This window comes from Oenanthe melanoleuca, chromosome 3 (assembly GCF_029582105.1).
Source record: "Oenanthe melanoleuca isolate GR-GAL-2019-014 chromosome 3, OMel1.0, whole genome shotgun sequence".
In the NCBI taxonomy this organism is placed as follows: Eukaryota; Metazoa; Chordata; class Aves; order Passeriformes; family Muscicapidae; genus Oenanthe; species Oenanthe melanoleuca.
The window spans coordinates 66,304,954-66,325,658 of record NC_079336.1 but is presented as its reverse complement, the minus strand read 5'-3'; the positions used below and the strand labels follow the sequence as shown (position 1 = coordinate 66,325,658).

General features: G+C 37.8%; 2 protein-coding genes across 5 annotated transcripts in view; one reads left to right on the top strand and one right to left on the bottom strand.

Moving 5' to 3' along the window:
* Positions 1 to 20,705, bottom strand: part of HEATR1 (HEAT repeat containing 1) — a 34,529-nt gene that overhangs the window by 2,222 nt on the left and 11,602 nt on the right. For both annotated transcript variants that reach the window (XM_056487392.1, XM_056487393.1), the window contains 28 exons: positions 20,456 to 20,544; positions 19,944 to 20,155; positions 19,563 to 19,681; positions 18,760 to 18,957; positions 17,856 to 18,039; positions 17,446 to 17,594; positions 16,603 to 16,795; positions 15,209 to 15,381; positions 14,710 to 14,877; positions 13,642 to 13,884; positions 12,763 to 12,894; positions 12,256 to 12,356; positions 11,068 to 11,211; positions 10,225 to 10,343; positions 9,836 to 9,957; positions 8,736 to 8,864; positions 7,269 to 7,499; positions 6,490 to 6,616; positions 6,052 to 6,218; positions 5,377 to 5,423; positions 4,582 to 4,705; positions 3,618 to 3,758; positions 3,114 to 3,403; positions 2,221 to 2,371; positions 1,579 to 1,737; positions 804 to 938; positions 443 to 547; positions 181 to 349 (listed from right to left, as the gene is read on the bottom strand). In XM_056487392.1, coding sequence (XP_056343367.1) covers positions 181 to 349; positions 443 to 547; positions 804 to 938; positions 1,579 to 1,737; positions 2,221 to 2,371; positions 3,114 to 3,403; positions 3,618 to 3,758; positions 4,582 to 4,705; positions 5,377 to 5,423; positions 6,052 to 6,218; positions 6,490 to 6,616; positions 7,269 to 7,499; positions 8,736 to 8,864; positions 9,836 to 9,957; positions 10,225 to 10,343; positions 11,068 to 11,211; positions 12,256 to 12,356; positions 12,763 to 12,894; positions 13,642 to 13,884; positions 14,710 to 14,877; positions 15,209 to 15,381; positions 16,603 to 16,795; positions 17,446 to 17,594; positions 17,856 to 18,039; positions 18,760 to 18,957; positions 19,563 to 19,681; positions 19,944 to 20,155; positions 20,456 to 20,544 — 4,321 coding nt within the window. The remainder of the gene's footprint in view (positions 1 to 180; positions 350 to 442; positions 548 to 803; positions 939 to 1,578; positions 1,738 to 2,220; positions 2,372 to 3,113; positions 3,404 to 3,617; positions 3,759 to 4,581; positions 4,706 to 5,376; positions 5,424 to 6,051; positions 6,219 to 6,489; positions 6,617 to 7,268; positions 7,500 to 8,735; positions 8,865 to 9,835; positions 9,958 to 10,224; positions 10,344 to 11,067; positions 11,212 to 12,255; positions 12,357 to 12,762; positions 12,895 to 13,641; positions 13,885 to 14,709; positions 14,878 to 15,208; positions 15,382 to 16,602; positions 16,796 to 17,445; positions 17,595 to 17,855; positions 18,040 to 18,759; positions 18,958 to 19,562; positions 19,682 to 19,943; positions 20,156 to 20,455; positions 20,545 to 20,705) is intronic.
* The window catches only part of LGALS8 (galectin 8), a 38,945-nt gene that overhangs the window by 17,976 nt on the left and 264 nt on the right, over positions 1 to 20,705 (top strand). The window contains exon 11 of one of the 3 annotated variants that reach the window (XM_056487399.1): positions 5,719 to 5,968. The exons of 1 other annotated variant lie outside the window; for it this stretch is intronic. In XM_056487399.1, the coding sequence (XP_056343374.1) occupies positions 5,719 to 5,880 (162 nt within the window). In that variant the 3' untranslated portion in view covers positions 5,881 to 5,968. Of the gene's footprint in view, positions 1 to 5,718; positions 5,969 to 20,705 lie in introns of those variants that run through there. One more of the 3 variants, XM_056487400.1, reaches the window with a different exon arrangement.

The window sequence follows — 20,705 nt, the reverse complement described above, 5'->3', positions numbered from 1 at the left end:
TTTTAATAACAGCCCCATGCCCATGGATGAAAGATTTCTCATTTACCAGAGGAAGTAAAAGAGAGAAATTAATTACATGTGCTGTGAAATAAATCCTGTAAGATGAAAATTTCCGCAATTAAAATTAACCTCTCAGCAATCAAGACTAAGCCCGTCTGTAGCCAGTAACTGACAACTTACCAGTTTTAGAAATGTTGACCTGGTTCAGTGTCTCAGCAAAAGGCTTCACTAAATGACCAGCAAAGAGGGTGAAGAGACCCTTGAGCTTGTCTGCAATGCAGTCTGCTATTCGGTGGAATGTCAGCAGCCTGTCCCTTAGGGTAGCCTCTGTTTTGGACCAATCGAACAGCTGAAAGTGAAAGGCAGATTAGCTGTTTCCTGTGTCTGTGCACTGGAAAACACAAACATACTGATGCAGATTAATTACTTTTAGACTTCTTACCTTGAAGAAGAGGGGCCTGAAAGAAGCTTCGGAAAGTTTCATAACCATACTGACTAGACAGTCAATAATGTAAGCCTCTATCTTACCAACTTCCTCTAAATCATCCTAGAAAAATTAGAAAACATAATTCAAAGTTTGAAATGTAAGAATTTGAGCTTCCAAAGCACATTTTATTTTTGTCTATTTCAGATTAAATACTTAACTACCATGTTTTCTACCACAAAGCCAATTTGAAAGGAATATCTGATGTCCAGATTTTCAGAGCATGTATACAATGGAATCTACTAATCTTTCTTTAAACAAGTGATAGAACTGGCATGTAGAGAGGTGCAGCTGCTGCTCATCCTCCCAATCAAGCTACCTCAGCATGCTCTGTTCGGAAGTCCAAGACTTTCATGAAAAATGCTGTCAGTTCAGGCTGGTGGGAGATCAGATGCTCCTTCTCCATACCAGCAATGTGCTCCTTCAAAATGTTCATAAGGGGACCCAGGCAGTTCTGGAAAAACAAAAGCAAAGGCAAGTGTGATATTGACAGTAACTGAGAAACCTAACTAGAGAATTGGATTTATGTACTTCATGCATTTACCCATTGAAATACTGTTGATAAAAAAATAAACTTTTTCCCTGTACTTTTGGGGGCTTAAGTTAGTAAGGTTCCTGAAGATCATTTTGTCTGCCCTCTGCCATACTGGAGAGAATTCTGACTCATTCATGTTACTAGTTTATAAATGAAGTCCTTTATGAATGGGATAATCTCCCAAGCATTCATCACCTAACACGCCAAGGACATTAAACTGCTGGATTTCTTCCAGATCTACCTTTCCTTAATCACTGCACCAGTACAGAAAACTCCAGAGATGAAAATATAAAAGCCATGGTAGATTTGGCTGGGATTGAGTTAATTTTGTTCAGAGCAGCTCACATGGTGCTGTGTTTTAGATCTGTGACCAAAACAATGCTGATTATACAGCAGTGTTTTAGCTGTTGCTGAACAGTTCTTGTGAGACTTCCTTTGTTTCTCACTCTGCTACAGAGTGAGCAGGCTGGTGGTGGCCAAGGTGCTGGGAGGGGACACAACTGTACCAAATTTTGGCCTGCTTGTTTCTTTTTTTCTAAAGGATGAAAAACCCCCTTACCTTGCGTGTATGCAGCACTTCACTGTAACACTTGGTAACTGCAGGCAGGAGTATTCGGGGCGCCAGCCTTGTCGCTAGGATGGTTTTCAGTGTTGATACACGGACACTTATCTGGGAAGAAGGACCAAACTCGGCCACAATCTTTTCCAAGCGGACAGCCTGTGAGGAATTCCAACAAAAATTAGGCTTATTTAGCAACATAAGAACTTACTTTATAGTAGTTGTGTGCTGCAAATGTCAGACAGGGATTTTGCTGTCTGCAGCACTTGGAACACCTTACATGAAGTTGTGTACAAAGCCTCACTGCCTTCAGAAGACAAACACTGAAAAATGCCTGTGCCAGCAGCAGAGGGTTAGAATGACCCCAACAAGAGTGTTAGATACACATTTGAGGAGACTGTGGACATTACAGAAAGGTCTTTTGTGAGTCATCTCCCTTTTCAAAGGGGCAAAATACAACCTATTTGAGGGAGGAGAAGGAGATGCTCTTACGTTCTGTATCTGAGTTACCTGCATAAGAAAGTGGGTAGAAAAGTAGTGTGCTATGAGATTTCACATAGTTGGTACACACTCTCTACAGCTGCTGGAACCTGGGCAGGTCCTGTCCCCCCTTTACACACCTGTAGGAATCACAGAACTCACCTGCAGCAAGCACTCCAAAAGGTAAGGACTAAGGAAGTGTGGCAGTGTTTCTGCAACCTTTAGCAGAGCAGTGATGGCACTCAGCAGATAAATCTCATTGGAGACCAGCTCCTTCTTACTTTTTAAAGTCTTCAAGAGTGCTGGCATCAGCCTGTGAATAACCAAACATAAACAGAGAAAGGTGAAATAACTGACCATTTGGAGCAACGTTTCCAATCAAATAAATCCATCTGTTAAGCCTGCAGGGACAATTATCACAAGAATTTTTACATACGTATTTGAGAAAACTCAGTATTCTGGGCTCATTGCTGTATTTTATTTTGAAGCTAATGAAGGATATTAGATTTAGAATCACAGAATGGTTTGGTCAGAAGAAATCTTTAAGGATCATCTAGATCAACACCTTTCACTCTATCAGGTTACTCAAAGCTCTGTCTTTAGATTAAAAGACTTATATTGGTAAAGAAATGAAACAGTCTTTCAAGAAATGTGTTAGACACTTGGATTCTTCTTGAATAGGGAGAATAAAGTAATGTAGCATGAAGGGTTTTCATCTGTACTCATTTTCATGTTTTTAAATGCAATCTGTTCTACAGAACAAATACAGACTATGGTCTGATTTTTCTAAAGCCATAAAGATTGCCTCTCTAGTGACAGCAGCACACTCCATAAGAACTCTACTGTGCATTATAAAAGTCTTGCAATTTTCCCCACTAGTTTCTTAGTTCTGTGACTACAAAGCACCCTCAAGCATGAGAAATAATTTTAATCTTGTCTACACAAAACACACAGAGGGCAGACTGCCATCTGGCCTTTATCAGCATTCCTTCAGTAATGCATTTTGGTATAACTAATTCCTGTTGCAGTTGGTTTTGTTAGGAATCCAATAGTACCTTGGAAGCTGAGGTATTGCTTGGGCTTTCAGTGTACAGGTCACCTCAGCTATACAGAGCAAAGCGCTTCCCATCACATTTTTCTCCTCCTTCTCTGAAGAAATGAGATCAATGGCAGTTTTCAGAACAGGCACAAACGGCGCTGGATTTTCTGTGCCAAAACCTTTGCAGAGCAGCTTGAGGCTGAACAAAGCAGTCTGCCTGTTGATGGCTTGCTCCTCCTCTTCCTCCTTTCTTCTACACTTGACAATGGCAATGAGCTCAGGAACCAGCTCTAAGAGCTGCAGGATCTGAGAGGACAGGAAAACACACACATCAGACATACAGTTTGAAACTCAGGATCTCCAAGGCAGCTGTGGGCAGGTAGCCTTTGTGTCACTGCTCAAGACCCCTGCCAGGCTTGGCACTGGTATTTGGCATCTTCACACAGGGCCAAGCGCTTGCACATCAATCTCTCTCTGTGTTTTTTTGCTAAAGGAACTGGGTTTAACTCCTTTGCCTCACCTGGCTCTTCTGCCACTTGGTGCGTTGCTGCACCTTGTTGTTCAGGAGGTCCATGGCCTTGCGTCTCACCGAGGGCAGCTGATTCCTCATCAGCCCCCCAATTACTGGGATGAAGGTTTCTGTTGGCAGCAAGGCATTGACCTACAAGAAACAAGCAAAACAGTACCACAAATGCTTTTGCATGCACTGTGACATAGCAGTCTCCTGATAACTTCCTGATAACTCTCTTCAACTTCCCTCACGGGTTTCAGGATCAAAGAAGAGAGAACAAGCCACCAATGCTGTGTCTGAGGCACGCACAAGAAAAAGCAGCTAGTCTGTGTTCACTGGCTGCTGAGCAGCCATTATCCACGAGCTCTGATATTTCCTCACCAAGTCCTTTTTTCTGCTTTTGTGAGCTATCCCTCTTTACCTAAAATAATTCTGCCAATGCCCTCTGCATGTACATCATGAAAACTGGAATATGCTTTACAGGTAAAAATAAAAAAATTCCAAGCTATCAAAAGATGTATGTTCTGACATATGCAACAAGATAGCCACTCAAATTCGACAAACGTATTTCTAATCAGAACACATTTCTAATCATCAGTAAGATGAAAAGTGTAAGGATTCAATTTCATGCAGAAATACGCAAAAGCATTAGTTAAGTCATTTTATGAGTTAATAGTGACAAATGCTGCCAAGAGCCATTTTTCTCCACCAGATATAGTGAAATGACAGCTTACAGCCAGAGACTATTCAACTAAAGGAAACAAGCATTCCTGATTTTTGTTCTGCTTGTTCTAAGCAGCTGTTAGTTGTAGTTATTCCAGCTGTTAGCTGAGTTTAAACATTAATGTACCAGCTGCAGACCATCCAATGAAATACAGTACTAATGCAACAGAAACCCTACAAAGTTTATAATCATATTAACAAGCAAAAGTAGCCATGTCCCAGTGCTAACATGGGGGCTAGTGAGACATACTTTATCCAGCATATCATAGCACTTGCTAAGCAGAACCCTCCAAAATTTGGCCGTTGGCTTGTCCACATTTCCTTCCACTGAAGCTGCCACAGTGTTGATATAGTTAAGGACATCTTCTAACAGCCTAGAGAGAAAGGAAGTAACTTTTAGTAAGTAACAAGGAGACTAAAGAAGACCATTGTTATCACTGGAAAGCATAAAATCTCACAAGACAACAAAAAGACAAGGAAATGAAAGAGAAAAATTTTAAAATGAGCATTCGTAGAACAGCATTTAAAATAAATCTTACACACTTTTTCTCTTGGAACAAACGTAGAAGTTAGTCCTCTGCAAAAGAAACCCTCAATTTTCCATCACTGGCTTTTACAGCACAATGGCTACAACTGTGATCTTTGATTACTGGTACTTACCCCAATACAGAGGTACCTGTGAACAATGATTAATTTTTTTTTTTTTTTCTACGAATGAACCAATATATTTTGCTAAAAATCTGAAATTCCTTTAGCGATTCAGACATAAATGGCATGACAGTTATGGCCAAGCATGTAAATAACCTCCATCAAAAATAGAGAAAAAGAGTGGATATTGGGTAAAGGAATCTTTCAGAAATAAAACACTATTAAAAGAAAAAACCAAACCAAACCCAAGTAACTTGCACATAATAAATACTGCTTGTTGCAGAGGACTTTAAAAAGTATAATTAGAGTAAAAGCTATTCTAATGGCACTACACTTAAAGATATTCCTGGGTTGCCATGAAAGCTAAAAATAGGAATAGGACATATTTAAAGCATACCTCTGTTCCAGCTCCTGCAGCTCTTCTCTTCCTTCATATTCAACTATCTGGTTTAAAAAGCAAGAATGAATATATGAAACTTACCTCCCCTCATTTAACTAAAATGCCAGAATACACAAATTTGTTTTTTTTTTTTAATCAAGTGTCCACTAACATGGTATTTATGAGTCCCTACATTTGTACTTAAGCCATCATTCTAGAATGAAATCTGAGAACTTTGGGCAATGCAGTCATATTAGCAAATACATTTCATGTTGGTGGATGATTTTCAGCTGAAAAACTGGGACTACCAGCTAAAGTCAGAGCCTGAAATTCATAGTATTTTGTCTTTTCAATTAACAGCATGAATCCCACACTGAATCTGGAGTTACACAGGTGGTGAGTGAAATCCCAAGCTCCATAAAGCCAGTGGGAATACACCGGGACCAGAATTTCACTTGGTTACCTATGCATCAGTCACATAAACGGAATCTGTCTGGAAAAGCCTTATTAAAAGATAAATAATGTAACTGAGAGGTTCCAAAATTGTGTCAATAAAAGTGTCAGCAAGATACACTGGACAGTGCGACTTCTTTGAATATAAAGTCAAAAATAAAAAGTAAATTACCCCTCAGCTATTACAGTATGGCACAATCACTTACTGTGATCAGTCTAGAAGCAAACTGCCATTATTACCTTTTTCACAAAACTCTGAGAGGACAGAAGTTGTGACATGAAGGAGACTGACAAGAATTTGAAATGCCGGAGTTGTTTGTCAGAGTGAGACTCCACATTAAAGAGCTGCCCATCCTGATTTTCTGGTTTTGTCTTACACGTTCTTAACTTCTTTGTCCCAGGATCATCTGGAGAAAACAAATTTGCATCCAAGAATAAAAAAGATATTTCATTTCTGATCACAGAAACAAAGTAAAATTACAGTTGTTCAAAGCACCATCCAACCTGGTCTTGAGCACTGCCAGGGATGGAGCATTCATCACCTCTCTGGGATTCTTCCTCTCAGAGTAAAAAGTTTATTCCTTATATCTAGTCTGCATCTGTCCTCTTTTAGTTAAAAAACACACTTGTCTCTTATATTAGGAAGGTTTACATGCATTTGCTCTGTTTTGTAGTTACCTTCTTTGTTCTCTGGCAGTTCTGTCAGGTACTGGATTATTTTCATCACACTCTGGAACTGTGAACGTACATTAAATTCGCAGCAGATGGAAATCCAAAATTCAGTGTCTGCTTCCAGAACAGCATCCTGTTAATGGTTCAGGAAAAAAAAAAAAATTCAAGGATTAAGAATGACTATTTCTATCAATAATATTAAAAACACTCAGAAACTTCTCAGTGAGCTTGTGAAAATGCCATGCTGAGCTGGACACTGCCAGGATTAACACCAGAGGTAAGAGCAGCAAACTCTTGGAGAGAACATAGCTCCAGAGGGTGTAGAGAGAGATTAAACTGCTGCAGCAAAGACTATCTTCTAACCAATGTTCCTTTAATAATTCTGTTTTCCCCATAAACTATGCTTTCACCTTACCTCAGCGCCTGCCTACACAAAAACTTAATAGCGTTTTCATCTTGGTCTGTAGAGAAAGACCAGTATCACAACTGAAGAAAAAAGCCCCAACTTCATTACTATCGAAGCACTACACAATGAGATTGTCAGCTCTTCAGATCAAGGATTGCTGTACAATATGATCTGATTTATTGTGCAGGCTCCAGGTTATAACATTATTGAATGTACAGTACAAGTTATAGTCAACATCAGGTTCTGCTTTAGCACAAATCCAGAGCTCACAGCCTTTGCCAGCACAACCTGGGCATTATTGAGAACCATCTTAAAAGGCAAGAACACAAACAAGAGATCAGGCTCTCAAGGAAAAAGCTGACCCCCTCAGCCTGCTAACCTTGTCTGTGCTTAATGTCGCTGCCACAGTTTTGGTCACATACTGCTCAAAGAGCAGCACCAGGAGAACCCAGAGGAATTTTTCTCCTCCCACTGTAGTGATCAGCTGGGACAGGATGGGCAGGCGCCGGTGCTCTGGCACGTGGGGCAGGGCATCCACAAACACACGGATGATCTTGATCACCACCTCCTCCACACCTCCCGAGGACTCTGACAAGTCACTGTCTTCAGCCTGTGCACAAATACAACAGCTCAGACAGGTTACTGCAGATGGGTACAAGGCCTTCCTTGCAACTTCAGAAAGACAAAGCACTACGTGCCAGATAACAGCATTGCCAAATGCATAACCTCAAGGAAAACGTAAGTGGTCCAAAGTGAAGTTTTTAATCACAGTTCCTTTCCAGTGTTCAAGGAAAATGTTTCAAGTAAAATTTAAAAAAGGGGGGAAAAAAGAAAAAAAAAAAGAGACAGACTTTATTTGGCATCAGCTGACATTTTCAAGACATTTTCAAGAGAAAGCAAAGCCACAGCCTTCAGAAAACTGCCTGAGTTAAGGTCTTAGATTCAAGTGCCTAGGAAAAATAATATACATGGGTGTCATGGTCTCAATAACATTAGTCCCTTCCCACATGTAATAATCATGTGCCACAAATAATTTGTCACAGAAACCTATGTGGGCTGCTAGGGAAGATTTAAAAGAAAAAAAAAATTAAAGAAATCAGTTTTTCTCTTTTTACATAACAGAGAACTTCAAGAGGATTAAAATACGTACACATATAATTAAAAAGTCTGGGAGATCCTCAGCCCAATACTGAAGACTTTATTTTTCCCAAATTCATTTTTACATGACATTTATGCATCATGTTTCATGTTTAAATCTAATTACGATCAAGAATTAAGATTTCTTAGGTGCAAGTGAAATCTGAATGAAGAAAATGATGATCTGAAAAACAAAGATCTATTTTTGTTTTGGTTTATAGTCCTTTATCTAAGAGGTCCAGGCAAAACCAAAAAGCCCCACAAACACCAGCTTGAAGAATAAAAGCATTTGTCAAGTATTATACACTTCTACTTCTTTCAGACCATGTCTACTATTGTTATGACCATGACATATTACAGGGCTAGATTATAGATAATAACCAGATTCTTCTTTCTAATGGTTCCTCTACTGAACTTGCCTGCTATTTTAATGACAAAAAGCTTGAACTTAAAGTGTGTTTCAGGTCCTCTCCACATATAGTTGTGGTAATTTTGGCTAAACCATTTATAAAGTGCAGGAACTCAAAAAACTGAAAAGAAACAGCAGTCTGATGAACTTGGTGAGAGATAGAGAAGTCTCAATTACATTCTATTACATACAATATAATGTCTATCAAAATAATCCTAAAACAGGTGACAACTTATTTACCACCACTATTCTAAATAATTTACTTAATTAATAATCTTTTCATTAAGCAGACAAATGTACCTGTATAAGAGCAGGAATAACCATCTGCACTGTCTTGTTAATTACTTGGAAAGTGTAGGTATCATCCAGACGCATGACATTTGCTCCCATGAATGTAAAAATGGGCATGATGTTGTGAAGAACTTTATCCTGGAAAAGAACAGATGAAATTAGTTAATGCTGCTGTGCATATTGTACCTTAAGGCATTTCTCACTCCCACCAATGACACTAGATTCCTATTAAAAAACCCCAAAAAACCAAAAGAGAATCATGATTATCTTTCAAAATCTCCCTAAATGAGCTTTTAATGCATATTTTCCCTTAATGCTACTCACTGTGTGATTGATAGAGCTCTAAACATCATTTAGAAACCAAGACACACATCTAAGCAAGTAATTAGAGAGTGGAAATTGAGAGCTGAGTGCAATAAAACACCTTGTATCCCTCCACTCAGTGCCAGGTGAATGCAACAATTAAAACCAGCTATGAGATCTGCAGAAGCACAAATGTGGCTGCGGCACAGATTCCAGTGATTTTCCCACCCACTTTTTTTTATTTCTGTAAAACATCTGCAATATCCACAATCATACAGTGTAAACCAATCATGCTCATTTCAATTTTTGGCTCTTTGGGGGCCTAGACTGTAATCATAGGAACCAATTTTAAGAAGGCTGGATGAGAGATGCCACCTAGCTCAAAAGTTAGTTTCCTAGATTTTGCCAGGACTCACCGAAATAAATTATGGGCACATTTTTCATTTAGTTTTAGTGACTGGAAGAAGTGTTTTACTTTTAAAAAGTGAGATAAGGGGAATACCAAATGTTTCCTTCTATTCTGACCTTGAAAATTTTGTGTTTGGCTGGTGTCAGAAAGCTTCTTCCATTTCTACTGCAACTCCACTGCGAGCCATAAATGGCTGGTGACCAAAGCACCAAGATAGAAGTTTGCTTTCAACTAAAACGGAATAGAAAGTCCTAAAAGAGCAGGGAACCTGTCCCTTTTGCCTCTGGCTCCTTTTCAGGACTTTTTCCCCACATAACAGATCTCTACGTTTTTCACTCTACCCAATATCTGGAAAGCAAAGAGAAGAGCCAATGGATAAATTCCAGGTGTTACTTACAGGAAACATTCCTGCAACAGCACCAAGGAGCAGCAGAGCATGGTGGTGTGTCTGGGGCATTTTAGAAATCCTGATGCACTGAACTATCAGTTCCACGTTGAATTTTTCTTTGTCCAGGACACCTGCAGGTAAAAATATTCACTGATTAACACATTAATGGTCAGACACGTAGAAATAAACAGTACACTCAAGGACTATTTACAGTTTGCAAACCATAACTAATGGATCTACAAAAAATGGAAGGCAAACTTGTATACCCTTAAAGAGGAATCTCTCCCTCCTCAACAAAACAGTGTATACTGAGGAAAAAAAACAAGTTAGAGATCATTGTTTTAATGGTGACCTGATGAGATAATTACCAAGAAATGAGTGATTCTGGTGATTTTTACCTGCTGGGACCTTGCTACCATCTGATGACAATTTCTGACAGATATTCAGCAGGCAGCTGAGGATCAGCTGCTTTGTATATTCCATGTTTTCTTCTTCTGATGCCATGGGTTCCAGACACCTATACATTCATGAAAAAATATGAGATGGAATAGTGACAAAACTGCATATTAAGACACAAATAAGAAACTGCTATTTTAATTCCATGCAAGTTCTAAACTGAGGCTTCCAGAAGGTCTTTGCCAAAAGTTTCTTTTTTTGTTTTCAAATGTATCAACTAGTCTAATAAAAGACATTTATCAAAGCACTGCCAAAAACTTAAGTATAACCTATAACTGCCAGTCTATGTACAAGCAAGTCATAAGGAAAGAAACACTAAAACCCAATCTACATATAAACTTTCCTAAGTGCCTGGATATAGGGCTGGCAGGAAAAACAAGTTTCCTAAGGTTGCACTGGACTAAGACTTCCTCCTGTGTTGGGAGGAATTTTAAAGCTTAAGAGAATTATAATAGTTCTGCTGAAGACACGAGTCCTGCCAGTTATCCCAGTTTTAGGACAGGTGTTATCTTTCTTGGCAATCCCAAGCCCTCTGCTCAATAAAGTTTTCACACAAGAGAAGCTAAGCATCAGGTAAACATCTTACTGTTTCAAAGGGAAAAAATCATAATAACTTCCCATTCCCCTCCTTTGATTTGCCTAAAAGAAGTTCAGTTGAAAAAGGCAAGCTAAGCTACGAGACATGGCAACGAAGCAGAGGAACAGTAGCCCACATTTCCATGCTTTGGAGTGTCAGCTAAGAAAGAAGAGAAGGCTCCAGGGCTCTGCTGTGGGGGCACCGTTACCTGCTCAGGAGGTTGAAAAGTGCAGGTACCAATGCCTGCGGACGCCGAAGCTTCTTCTTGTGCTGCAGCAGCTCCAGAATAAGCATCACCCTCTGCCAGCTCAAGCGGCTCATTTCTGGTGCCAATTCTGCACCTCGAGGCTTTCTAAAAACACAAGACAAGACAAACAGTCAAGGATTTGCAAAGGAAATGCTACAGTGCTTCAGGAAACACACACACACACAAGTAAAAAAAAAAAGAATTTTTCTTTCACATAGTCATGTACGCCCTTTATTGCTGCTCCCTGGAGAAGTGGCAATGTGTCGGCTTTTGATTGAAGCAGCAACACATTTTAAACAAACAACAACAAAAAAAATTCAGACTGAACTTGAAAAATCAAGTATTTTTTGGAAACATTTCAGGAAGTGGCGGGGAAGGGGAAATCTGTTACCAGGTAACTGTCCAAATGGTCTGTCTGCCATCCAGGAAATTTGCTTCTCTGGAACTCCTAGTGGTTAACACACTGACTATGCAGGCAATGTGGGGGTATGTGAGCCTGTGTGTTTGTAAACTCTGACAGGTAGAGTTTACAGATGGGTCAGTCTAATAGGTGATGATTATTCAAAATGGTCAAGTGAAGGAAATTTGAAAAGCTGTTCTAGGTCAAACCAGGAAAATTAACTCAATACTCTGTTTCATTATTGCTGAAAGAATATTTAAAGAGATCAAGTACAGTGAACAAAACTGTTCCTTATGAGAACAGAGAGAAGAAACAGGACAAACATCTAAAAATTAGTAATTCTATTAGCATCTTATTGGAAACAAAATACTGGTTTTTTTTAATCAACTAATGAATATTTTGATGAACATCTGTTAGGTTTCAGCCAAGTGTATTTATTTTGTGCAGGCATCTATATTTAAACCTAACCTCACTATTAACAAAAATGAATCTTGTTCAGCTGGGTCAAAATTCTATAACAGCAGCTGTCAACATTAAATATACTGTATTTTTCAATATATTTCCATCAATTCTGTGACTGGAGTAACATGGGTTGGTTTTCTCATGCCAAAAGTAGCTTGGACTTATTTTACTTGGACAGGAAAAGAAGAAACAGTTGCTTACATCTTCAGTAAAACTATGCAATGTATTAACACAAACAGTGTTTTCAAACTGCATGGATAATACTTATGAGTTTCTAGTTATTTTACCTCTGTTGCTGCATTTTCTGCCTTCTAGTCTGTTGAACAGTGGCCAGACTTTTCTTAGGAGGCTCCAGTTCTCTAACAATCTGCTCAGCACACACTGTAATCTGAAACAAAACAGTAACAATGCAAGCACCAATGAACAATTTGTCACACCACGTCTGTGCCCTGCCTTTTTTTAAAAACATATCCCTTTCATGCACATATGGGTATATAATGCACATATTCCTGCCATATCCCAGAAAATGAAAATCAGTGCAGCAGAAAAGAAGTGACTTCTGCTGGATTAATTCACTTAGTGTAGTAAATAACTGATAGGTGGCTTTTAAAGAAACACCTTTTAAAAGCAGTTGTTTAACAAACATTTCATGCCATTAACACTATTCTATTATAAAAGCTTCCCATTCCTTTCCTACTATAAACGATTTAAAAAGTGTTACTGAATGTAGATGACACAAAATCACACTGCAACAAGTTTGAACATATTTCTGTGTTCTGGAGGTTGCCACTTACCCCTTTAAACACACTGCTGATTGTCTGGGCACAAAGTGGGTTCTTACAGTTTAAGAGTAAGTCAAACAATACTTTCAGTAGCTTCTGTTGCACCATCCCTTCCGACACAGCTGCAAAGAATGGCTTAGTAATCTACAAAAGGGGACAAAAAACAAGGATGCAGAGAGGTTTACTATAAGAGGGCAACAAAATTGCAGGGTGTGGAATTAATGTATGTTGGATTCTGTAAGACACACCCCATCATGCAGTATTGCAAAAATTTGCATATTAACAACATATTTGTATATATCCGGGAATCTTAAGGATGTAAATCACATATATGTGAAATATCCAACACACAGACCAATTTCTGAAATTTTTCACACAACTTGACTGGTGCAGGGAACAAACTTGCTGTTGCCAGCCTTTGGGAAGTACTAACGTGCCAACACCTAGCCAATATAGGCCTGAATTTGTAGCTTCCTTCAAATGAAACTATTTCTCACCTACTCCATTTTGTTGACAATTTTTCCTCAGATGAAAAACATTAAATAAAGCTCTTGCCTGACCAACAAAAACCTAAACCTGTGGTACAGCAGCATCTGTAATGATAGAGGAATTCATCTGTATGCAAACACAGTATTGCTATTTTGTGCTTGCCAAAATGAAAAAAATAGAGCAAGCAGTAATATCTCCTTCTGATAATTTTAAGAATTCAAGTTTTGCAGCCTGTTTAGATGTTTCAAAGACACTATAAGACACTGAAATCTTGTAGTAAAAAAAGACAGATCAAAATCTATGGGCTCCTCCACACAGAAGGAACCCCTGTAAATCCTATCTCAAACACTGCTAGCTGCTTTAAGCACAAAAAGAAATAAAAGGTATTCCATAAAGCCATACCTGCCCAAGTGCTGTGATCTGAAATGTTGGAATTTCCTTATATATTTTCTTGGCAGAATGCAGGCTTTTAATAAATAAATCCAGACTCTGCTGATTCTTGCACAGGAGAGTTGCTGAATATTCATTAAACTTTCCAAGGATTAGATTGAAGAGAATGACTTCATCTTTTAACATTGCCCGAGGTTTGTTAGAGACTTTCGCTAGCAAACGGTCTAGTGCAGGCAAGAGGTGAGAAAGAACCATCTGCAAACAAAGAGAATGTGCAACAGAAGTTTTTACCCATTGTCAATTTAACAACTTTCCAGTAGCACAGCTTAATTTTACTGGAGCATCCCCTCTCTCAGACCACACTGCATACACTACTTCAGGCAACAGTTCCACTGGAAAAAATACAAGACATAATATGACATTACCCCAAGTACCTGCTCATCTGCTCCTTAGCTATCCTCCTTTGCAGAGCAGTATTTCATAATTTCAAAGTACAGAAACAAGGTAATATCTCCCATTTATGACTGCTGTTTTCCAGAAAACCCAAATATGAAGCAAACCCCACTATGCAGCTCACGATCTTTTCAAGACACATACAACTGAACAGAATGTAAAAATTCTAATTTAATTAATTTTTTGAAATTTGAAGTCATATATTTCCCAGCACTTGGAGAATTATGAATATGCTAGATAAGAGTAGGTTAATATAAATAAAAGAATTTCACAGTACTACTTAATACCTTGCAATTCTGTACAGAAAACTCTATGTTCACTAACCAAGGTAATACATTTCTTCTGTAACAATCTCTCCTGAAATAGTCTTTTTTAGTAATATCAAGGGAGTTTCCTTAAAAATTCCAAAGCAAAATTCTGCAGCCATTACATTCTTGGAAGGAGCATGCAAACGTTGTATGTTTCATTAAACCACACTTTGCAGCTTTACTGCGTATTATTGGAGGTGTCAACTTAATACCTAATAATCTAACAAATTATGGAATTATTTAACAGCATTATTACTAAATGAAATGTGATTTCAGCATTTCAGCAGAACCCATAAAAAACTCAAAAGGCAGCACTTACTTCACCATGGATTTCATGAAGAATTTTCAGTAGGTTTCTTGCAATATATGATGGGAAAACAGGGCTCTGTACACAATCAAGTATGTTTTCCAAAGCTTCCAACAATTTTTTCTTCTGAGATTTCTGTTTTGGCTGTGTCTCAAGCTCCTCAAATAGAGTTCCCATAATCTAGTTCATTAACAAAATGAAAATTTTGTTTTCTTGCAATAAAAATGCCATAAAACAAAAATTATTCAAAGATTTCATAAAACTACAATCTAGATATAAGCGGAGTTCTTCATCTGGAACTAAACCCTGATAATGCCTATTAGGTTCTCAGATCTCTGCATGTAATATATCACTTTAATGTTTTTATAGCTCCTAAAAAAATTATAAATCAGTCCACTATAGAATACAAAGACATTTCACTTTCCTGGTTAACTTGACTTCTTTTCTGTAAGATAGAAGCTCACAGCAGCAGATAAAACTTGTATTAATGTTCACCTTAATTTAAAAATACCTGTGCTATGTATGTAGGGTCAGATACAATCTCTTCTGTCTTTTGCTCCAAATGATGAAGGACAGGATGAAATAGAGACTCCTTAATTCCTCTCAAGGAATGGAGGCAGTTGAGAGCAGCCCTTCGAACTTCACTCACAGGACTACCCAAGTTAATTAGCAAAGATATCACCACTGCAAAAAGAAGGGGGGAAGGAGGAAAAGAACAGAGTAAAGTGAGAGGTGAAAATTTTACTGTAGATGTCCGTGAAGAGGCACCAACATTACTCTGGAATTAAGAAGTAATCTCTTTTCACTGTAAACCTCTAGGGCACCCAAAACCAACACAAGTCTCACAGATTCATGACTCTGAACTTCATCAGAGTCCTTATATTCATGTTTAAGCTCTGAGTCATATATTGCTACTGTCACACTCTAACACTGCACAGACAGCAATGTCCTGTAACTGACTCCTTCAGCACAGAACTGTGCTCCTCTAATGTGGGGGTCCAGAGTATTCCTCTGGCTTCCTTGGAAGGTTTAAGACCCCCCTGGCGGGGTCCCCAAGGACCCTGGAATGGGACCCAGGTATCTCAGGGGCTGGATTTAGCTCCTTGGAACAATTTACCAACATTGAGAGAAGAAATGCAAGCCACAAGAGTAAATGGAGTGTAAATTAGACTGTTAGAATGTAGAATTAGCAGATTTCTAGAATGTTTGTGATAAGGGACACGTGGCCAACATGGAGAATTGGGGGTGTGTATATTCTTCCTCCTTCTTCTCCGTGTCATCCATGCTGGGTGACACGCTGGCACTTTTAGATTGGACAAGAACAGATCTGGACCATGTAACAAGATTGTATTGTATTGGGGGTCATTTGTAAATACCTAGTACGTAGTTTAGACTATAAAAGATAAGTCCTGCCTCTGCCAGGCAGATTCTGCCATGGACGTCTGGCGAGCAGACTGCTGTTCGCTGGACAAAGCATTCCTGAGATAAGCAACAATAAACAACCATGAAAACCTCTAAGAACAGCCTCCTGCAGTCTCTCATCGGCGGGCATTGGAAAGAGCTGGGTTCCAAACCACCTGCATGTCCACCAGAGGTGATCTCAGGTCTAAGGAGACACCTCAGGATGTGACACTCTAACACTTTCAAAATTAAAAAAAAAAAAAAAAAGTGGCTTCACTTAATTCAAACGTGGACTTAAAACTGCCCCAGTGGATCAGCAAGAGAACTGTCTCAGCCCAGTGCAGTTAAATGTAAATAACTTGAGATACCCTTCATGGTATAGAATATAGTAAAATTGCACAAAATTAAATAGTACTGTGATTGAGTTCCAAGATACGAAATAGATAGATAGATAGATAGATAGATAGATAGATAGATAGATAGATAGATAGAGTTTTACTTTACCTGGAGATGATGGTGATAGCAGCTGTTTCTTTTTCTGGTTTGTCTGTGATTCAAGCAGCGCATAGCCAATATACAGAGCCTGAGTCTGTAGCATTGCACTGACTTCATATTTCAGTTGATTTGAAAGGTTATAACTGTATGTCCATAAAATGGAAAGGAATTTGAAGAGAACCTCTGAATCTTTTAGATGTACCTTAAGTTTAACACAATTGGTAAGAAAAAATAGAAAAAAATGCTTGTTTAATTTATTTGGCAAACTACTACTGAAAACATTTGATAAATCACACCACCCACATCAAAGGAGTACACCACAAGAGAACTTTGTCTCAGGAAAAGAGATAAACAGTGTCTTTGGGGAAGAAAAATTACTGAGTAAATCCTGCCTGTATATACAAGTCCAGGCATTATTTTTATATGCATATGAAAAACCATGAGATGATATAAGGAAACACTAAATTTCTCCTAGAAGTTTTCCTTTCAGTTTCTGTATTTAAGCACTACCAAATTTTACAGAGCAACCCTTTGACATGCTACCAAATAGAACCTAAACTTTCTGCTCAAACTTTAGGCTCTTGATCTTGCCCTGCAAAACAGTTTTATGTTTTCATCTTTGCTTCAACTAGTACATTAGTGATTTGGGTTTTTTTTTTAACTTTAGTTTTCCATTATTACATTTAATTAGGGTTAAGTAACACAATTGAAGCTTACACTTCCATATCCTCACAGTACTTGAATGCCACAAACAGCATTGCATGACCGGCTGACCATTTTTCTCTTAAAATTAATGCAACCATGTAATAGTTGATGACTCATAATTCATAGCAACAAATGCAAAAATAATACCTTGAATAAGAGATTCATCAATGCTCTGTACTGAAGAGCATCACTTCCCTCACTAGCTCCACTGACAAGTAGGTCAAACAGCCCCAAAAGGAGGTGCAGGTAGTCTTGGCTATCTCGATTCAGAGCTTCAGGATTCCACCAAGATTCCTCTAAAAAATACAAGTTATAATTAAGACACAGCAGGTGCATAAGAACACCCTCAGAAACCAGGAGAAAACAGACATTTCTAGTTAAAAGAGGACAATATATTTGGTTGATTTCATATTCAAAAGTAAGTAATATTTACAGATGTCAATAACAAAGGAGAAGGTTAGGGAAGCAACATCTTGTTTCCAACAACTTCTGAAGGGAAAAAAAAATTAACTTTCCTTTTTCACTGATGTAAGGGACAGGCAAAATCAAACACCTACCTTTTGAAAAAGACAGAGGAGGTTTTAGCCCATTAATGAAGTTTTTCAGTAAGAACAGGACCATAGCTGACTCCTCTGCATGAGCAGTCTCATCACTACTGAGCTTTTCTATATAGGCATTTAGCAAGTTCTTAGGCACCAAAGTTTCCTCTGCTGTTTCAACAGACCAATTTAGGGAAGTTTCCTGTGAATGAAAATCGATTTTAATGTATTCTGTCACAATTCCATACAACAGAAAACAGAAATTCAGCATTAAAATTCAGCAACATTTAATTTCCAACTTCCAAAGAGGTATCCTTATGGAATGAATTACATTTCTGATCTTACATTGAAACTTACATATGCAGTTTTAAAACCTATGCCAGCTCTTTCTACCATAATTACAGTGTACATAAATGAGGTAAGAGAAGAGTAAAATATCAGTCTCTCTAAAATATCTCTTCAAAGGGACTGGGAATTGCAGCATTTCTGACAGTTTAACACTTTCAACTAGCTCTGTTCCAGAAAAATAATCCATATCTTTCAGATACTGGCATATACAAAAATCATTAATGGAATAACTCTGAGGTCAGAATAAATAATTAACATGTGCCACTACATGTGAGGGGATGTACACACAGAAGCACTGCCCTGCTCAATGGGTTTCTTGCACACATAAAAAACCTAGAGCTGTTTCTCAACAAAATAAGACAATTCCAATGGAAACACACATAAAATACTAGAGTAATTCTTAATGGCATTATTGCCAAGTGTGTGTTTTGGCTCTGAGAAGAAATGAAGGTAAGATTTTTCAGTCTTTCTTGAAGTTTCGGAACCTGGCCTTCAGTAAAAACAATTAAAACCACCTTCTTAATACTGTTTTCAATACAAAGAAAATACCCTCTCCACACTGTTTACATCTTACCTCTGCAGGTTCACAAGTTCTGAGATTTTGAATTTTTTTATCCAAGAAGCGGAAGACTCTGATAGCCACTGGAAAATAATTTTCCTTCACCTGTGTATTGCAGCAGCACTGAACAAGCACTGAACCAATTATATGAGTAGTTACTTTCTGTCTCACACTGTCAGATTCTGTTTCAGCAATGAGTATCAGGTCATCAACCTTTGAAAAAAGAGTGGAGGACAACAAAAATCAGTATGACAGTGGGACTTCACTATAACTAAACTGAACATGTAAATGAAAAAATGGTGCAATACTGTTTACTTTCTATCATAGGTAAAAAGTTACTGTCTGCTGTAATCATACTGTTTGAAACCTTGCAATGCACAAACATCAGTTTCTATGAACTACCCACAGGTATACTTGCTTACTATCTAGAAATTTTTTTTCAGGAAACTAAAAATTCCTTGAATTTAGTCACACTTATCATTTGTCAAAAAAAGGTAATCACTTATTTTCCTTATGTTAAGGAAGAAATTGGTTTTATATGGATGGTATTGTGGATCTTCATTTTTCATACATACACATATGTAAATTGTATATAAATACATACCTACGTATATATAAATATATACACATATATAAATTAATATATATAATTATATATATGCACACACACATATACATGTATTTTCCTAGCAGCTTGATGATAGAATACTAGTGCCTAAAGCAGCCATGCAAAGTTCTTCTATATCACATTTGTTTGATTACAGTCACCACCTGAAAAGTAAAACTTCTTTAAGGTTAGGTTGATATGGTACACTTACCATTTGTAATAGTAAAGAAGGGTCCCTTGAAGTCAAGTTGACAGAAAGTAGCAGAATAATTTTCTCATTGGCAACTCCAACCAACTCAGACTCAGTAGACTTAATTGCCTCTTCAAGAGCTACTCCAAGAGAAAAAAAAACAAATAATCTAGATAAAAAATTCACATATTAACATACTGGTGGGACAATAATAATTAGAATCAGTCAGAAACATGCTAAACAATTTCTACCTCTTTTCAAAGAGTGTTTTAAAGAAATAACAGCATGATAGCCTGATAGTGACAGCCTGCCTCCTTCAATATGTGTTTAGGTTCAATAAGGATGAGGTCCTAACTTGCCACAAATTTCCTCTTATCAAGTTAGTTGTAAGAAATGCTTTACCTTCTGGCCAGCCTTTCAGTAAAGGGTGTAAGGAGCAGAGGTCAGACTCTGACAAACAAACAGCCATTTTCCAATCTGAAGATTCTGAATTTGCATTAGTGATTATCATAAAAGGTAATAACTGCATTACTGCTGCATCTAGCAGTTCTTTCTTCTCTTTCAGAATCTCCTCTTTGAATAAAATGTTCACTGCTCGCTCCAAAACCTTGTACCTAAAAGAGAAAAAATCATGTTGAAAATACCTACTCAGTCACATCAGCAATATTTTTTTAAATTTGTTCTCTATTCTCCATGGTGATTTTCTGCATCTAAACAGCAGCAAGAAAAAATAAGGAAGTTATGGAAAATGGTATGAAAATAATGGAACATCTCTCCTGTAACTCAGCATAGAAACAGCATAACAAAAAGCATTTGCAGAGAAACACAGTTTTTAAAGTATTCTTTATTGTTAGTTTTAAAAAATTAATTTATACAAAACGAATATAGACTGAATAAAAAAAACACAAACATACCACTTTCCATCCTTTGAAAGATCAGCTCTCTGGAAAATGTTCAAAAGACTTGATACTATTACTTCTGGATTGACTTGTTTCCTGAAAGTCTGAACCATAATCAAGAAAAATGAATGAAAATACAACAATATACAATACATTTTACCACATCACAATGGAAAATGCATCTGCTATACCAAGTGGAAACAGAGATCATGCATGACTAACATGCATTCCTGCTAAAGTTCATGTAATGAAAATACTGTCAGGT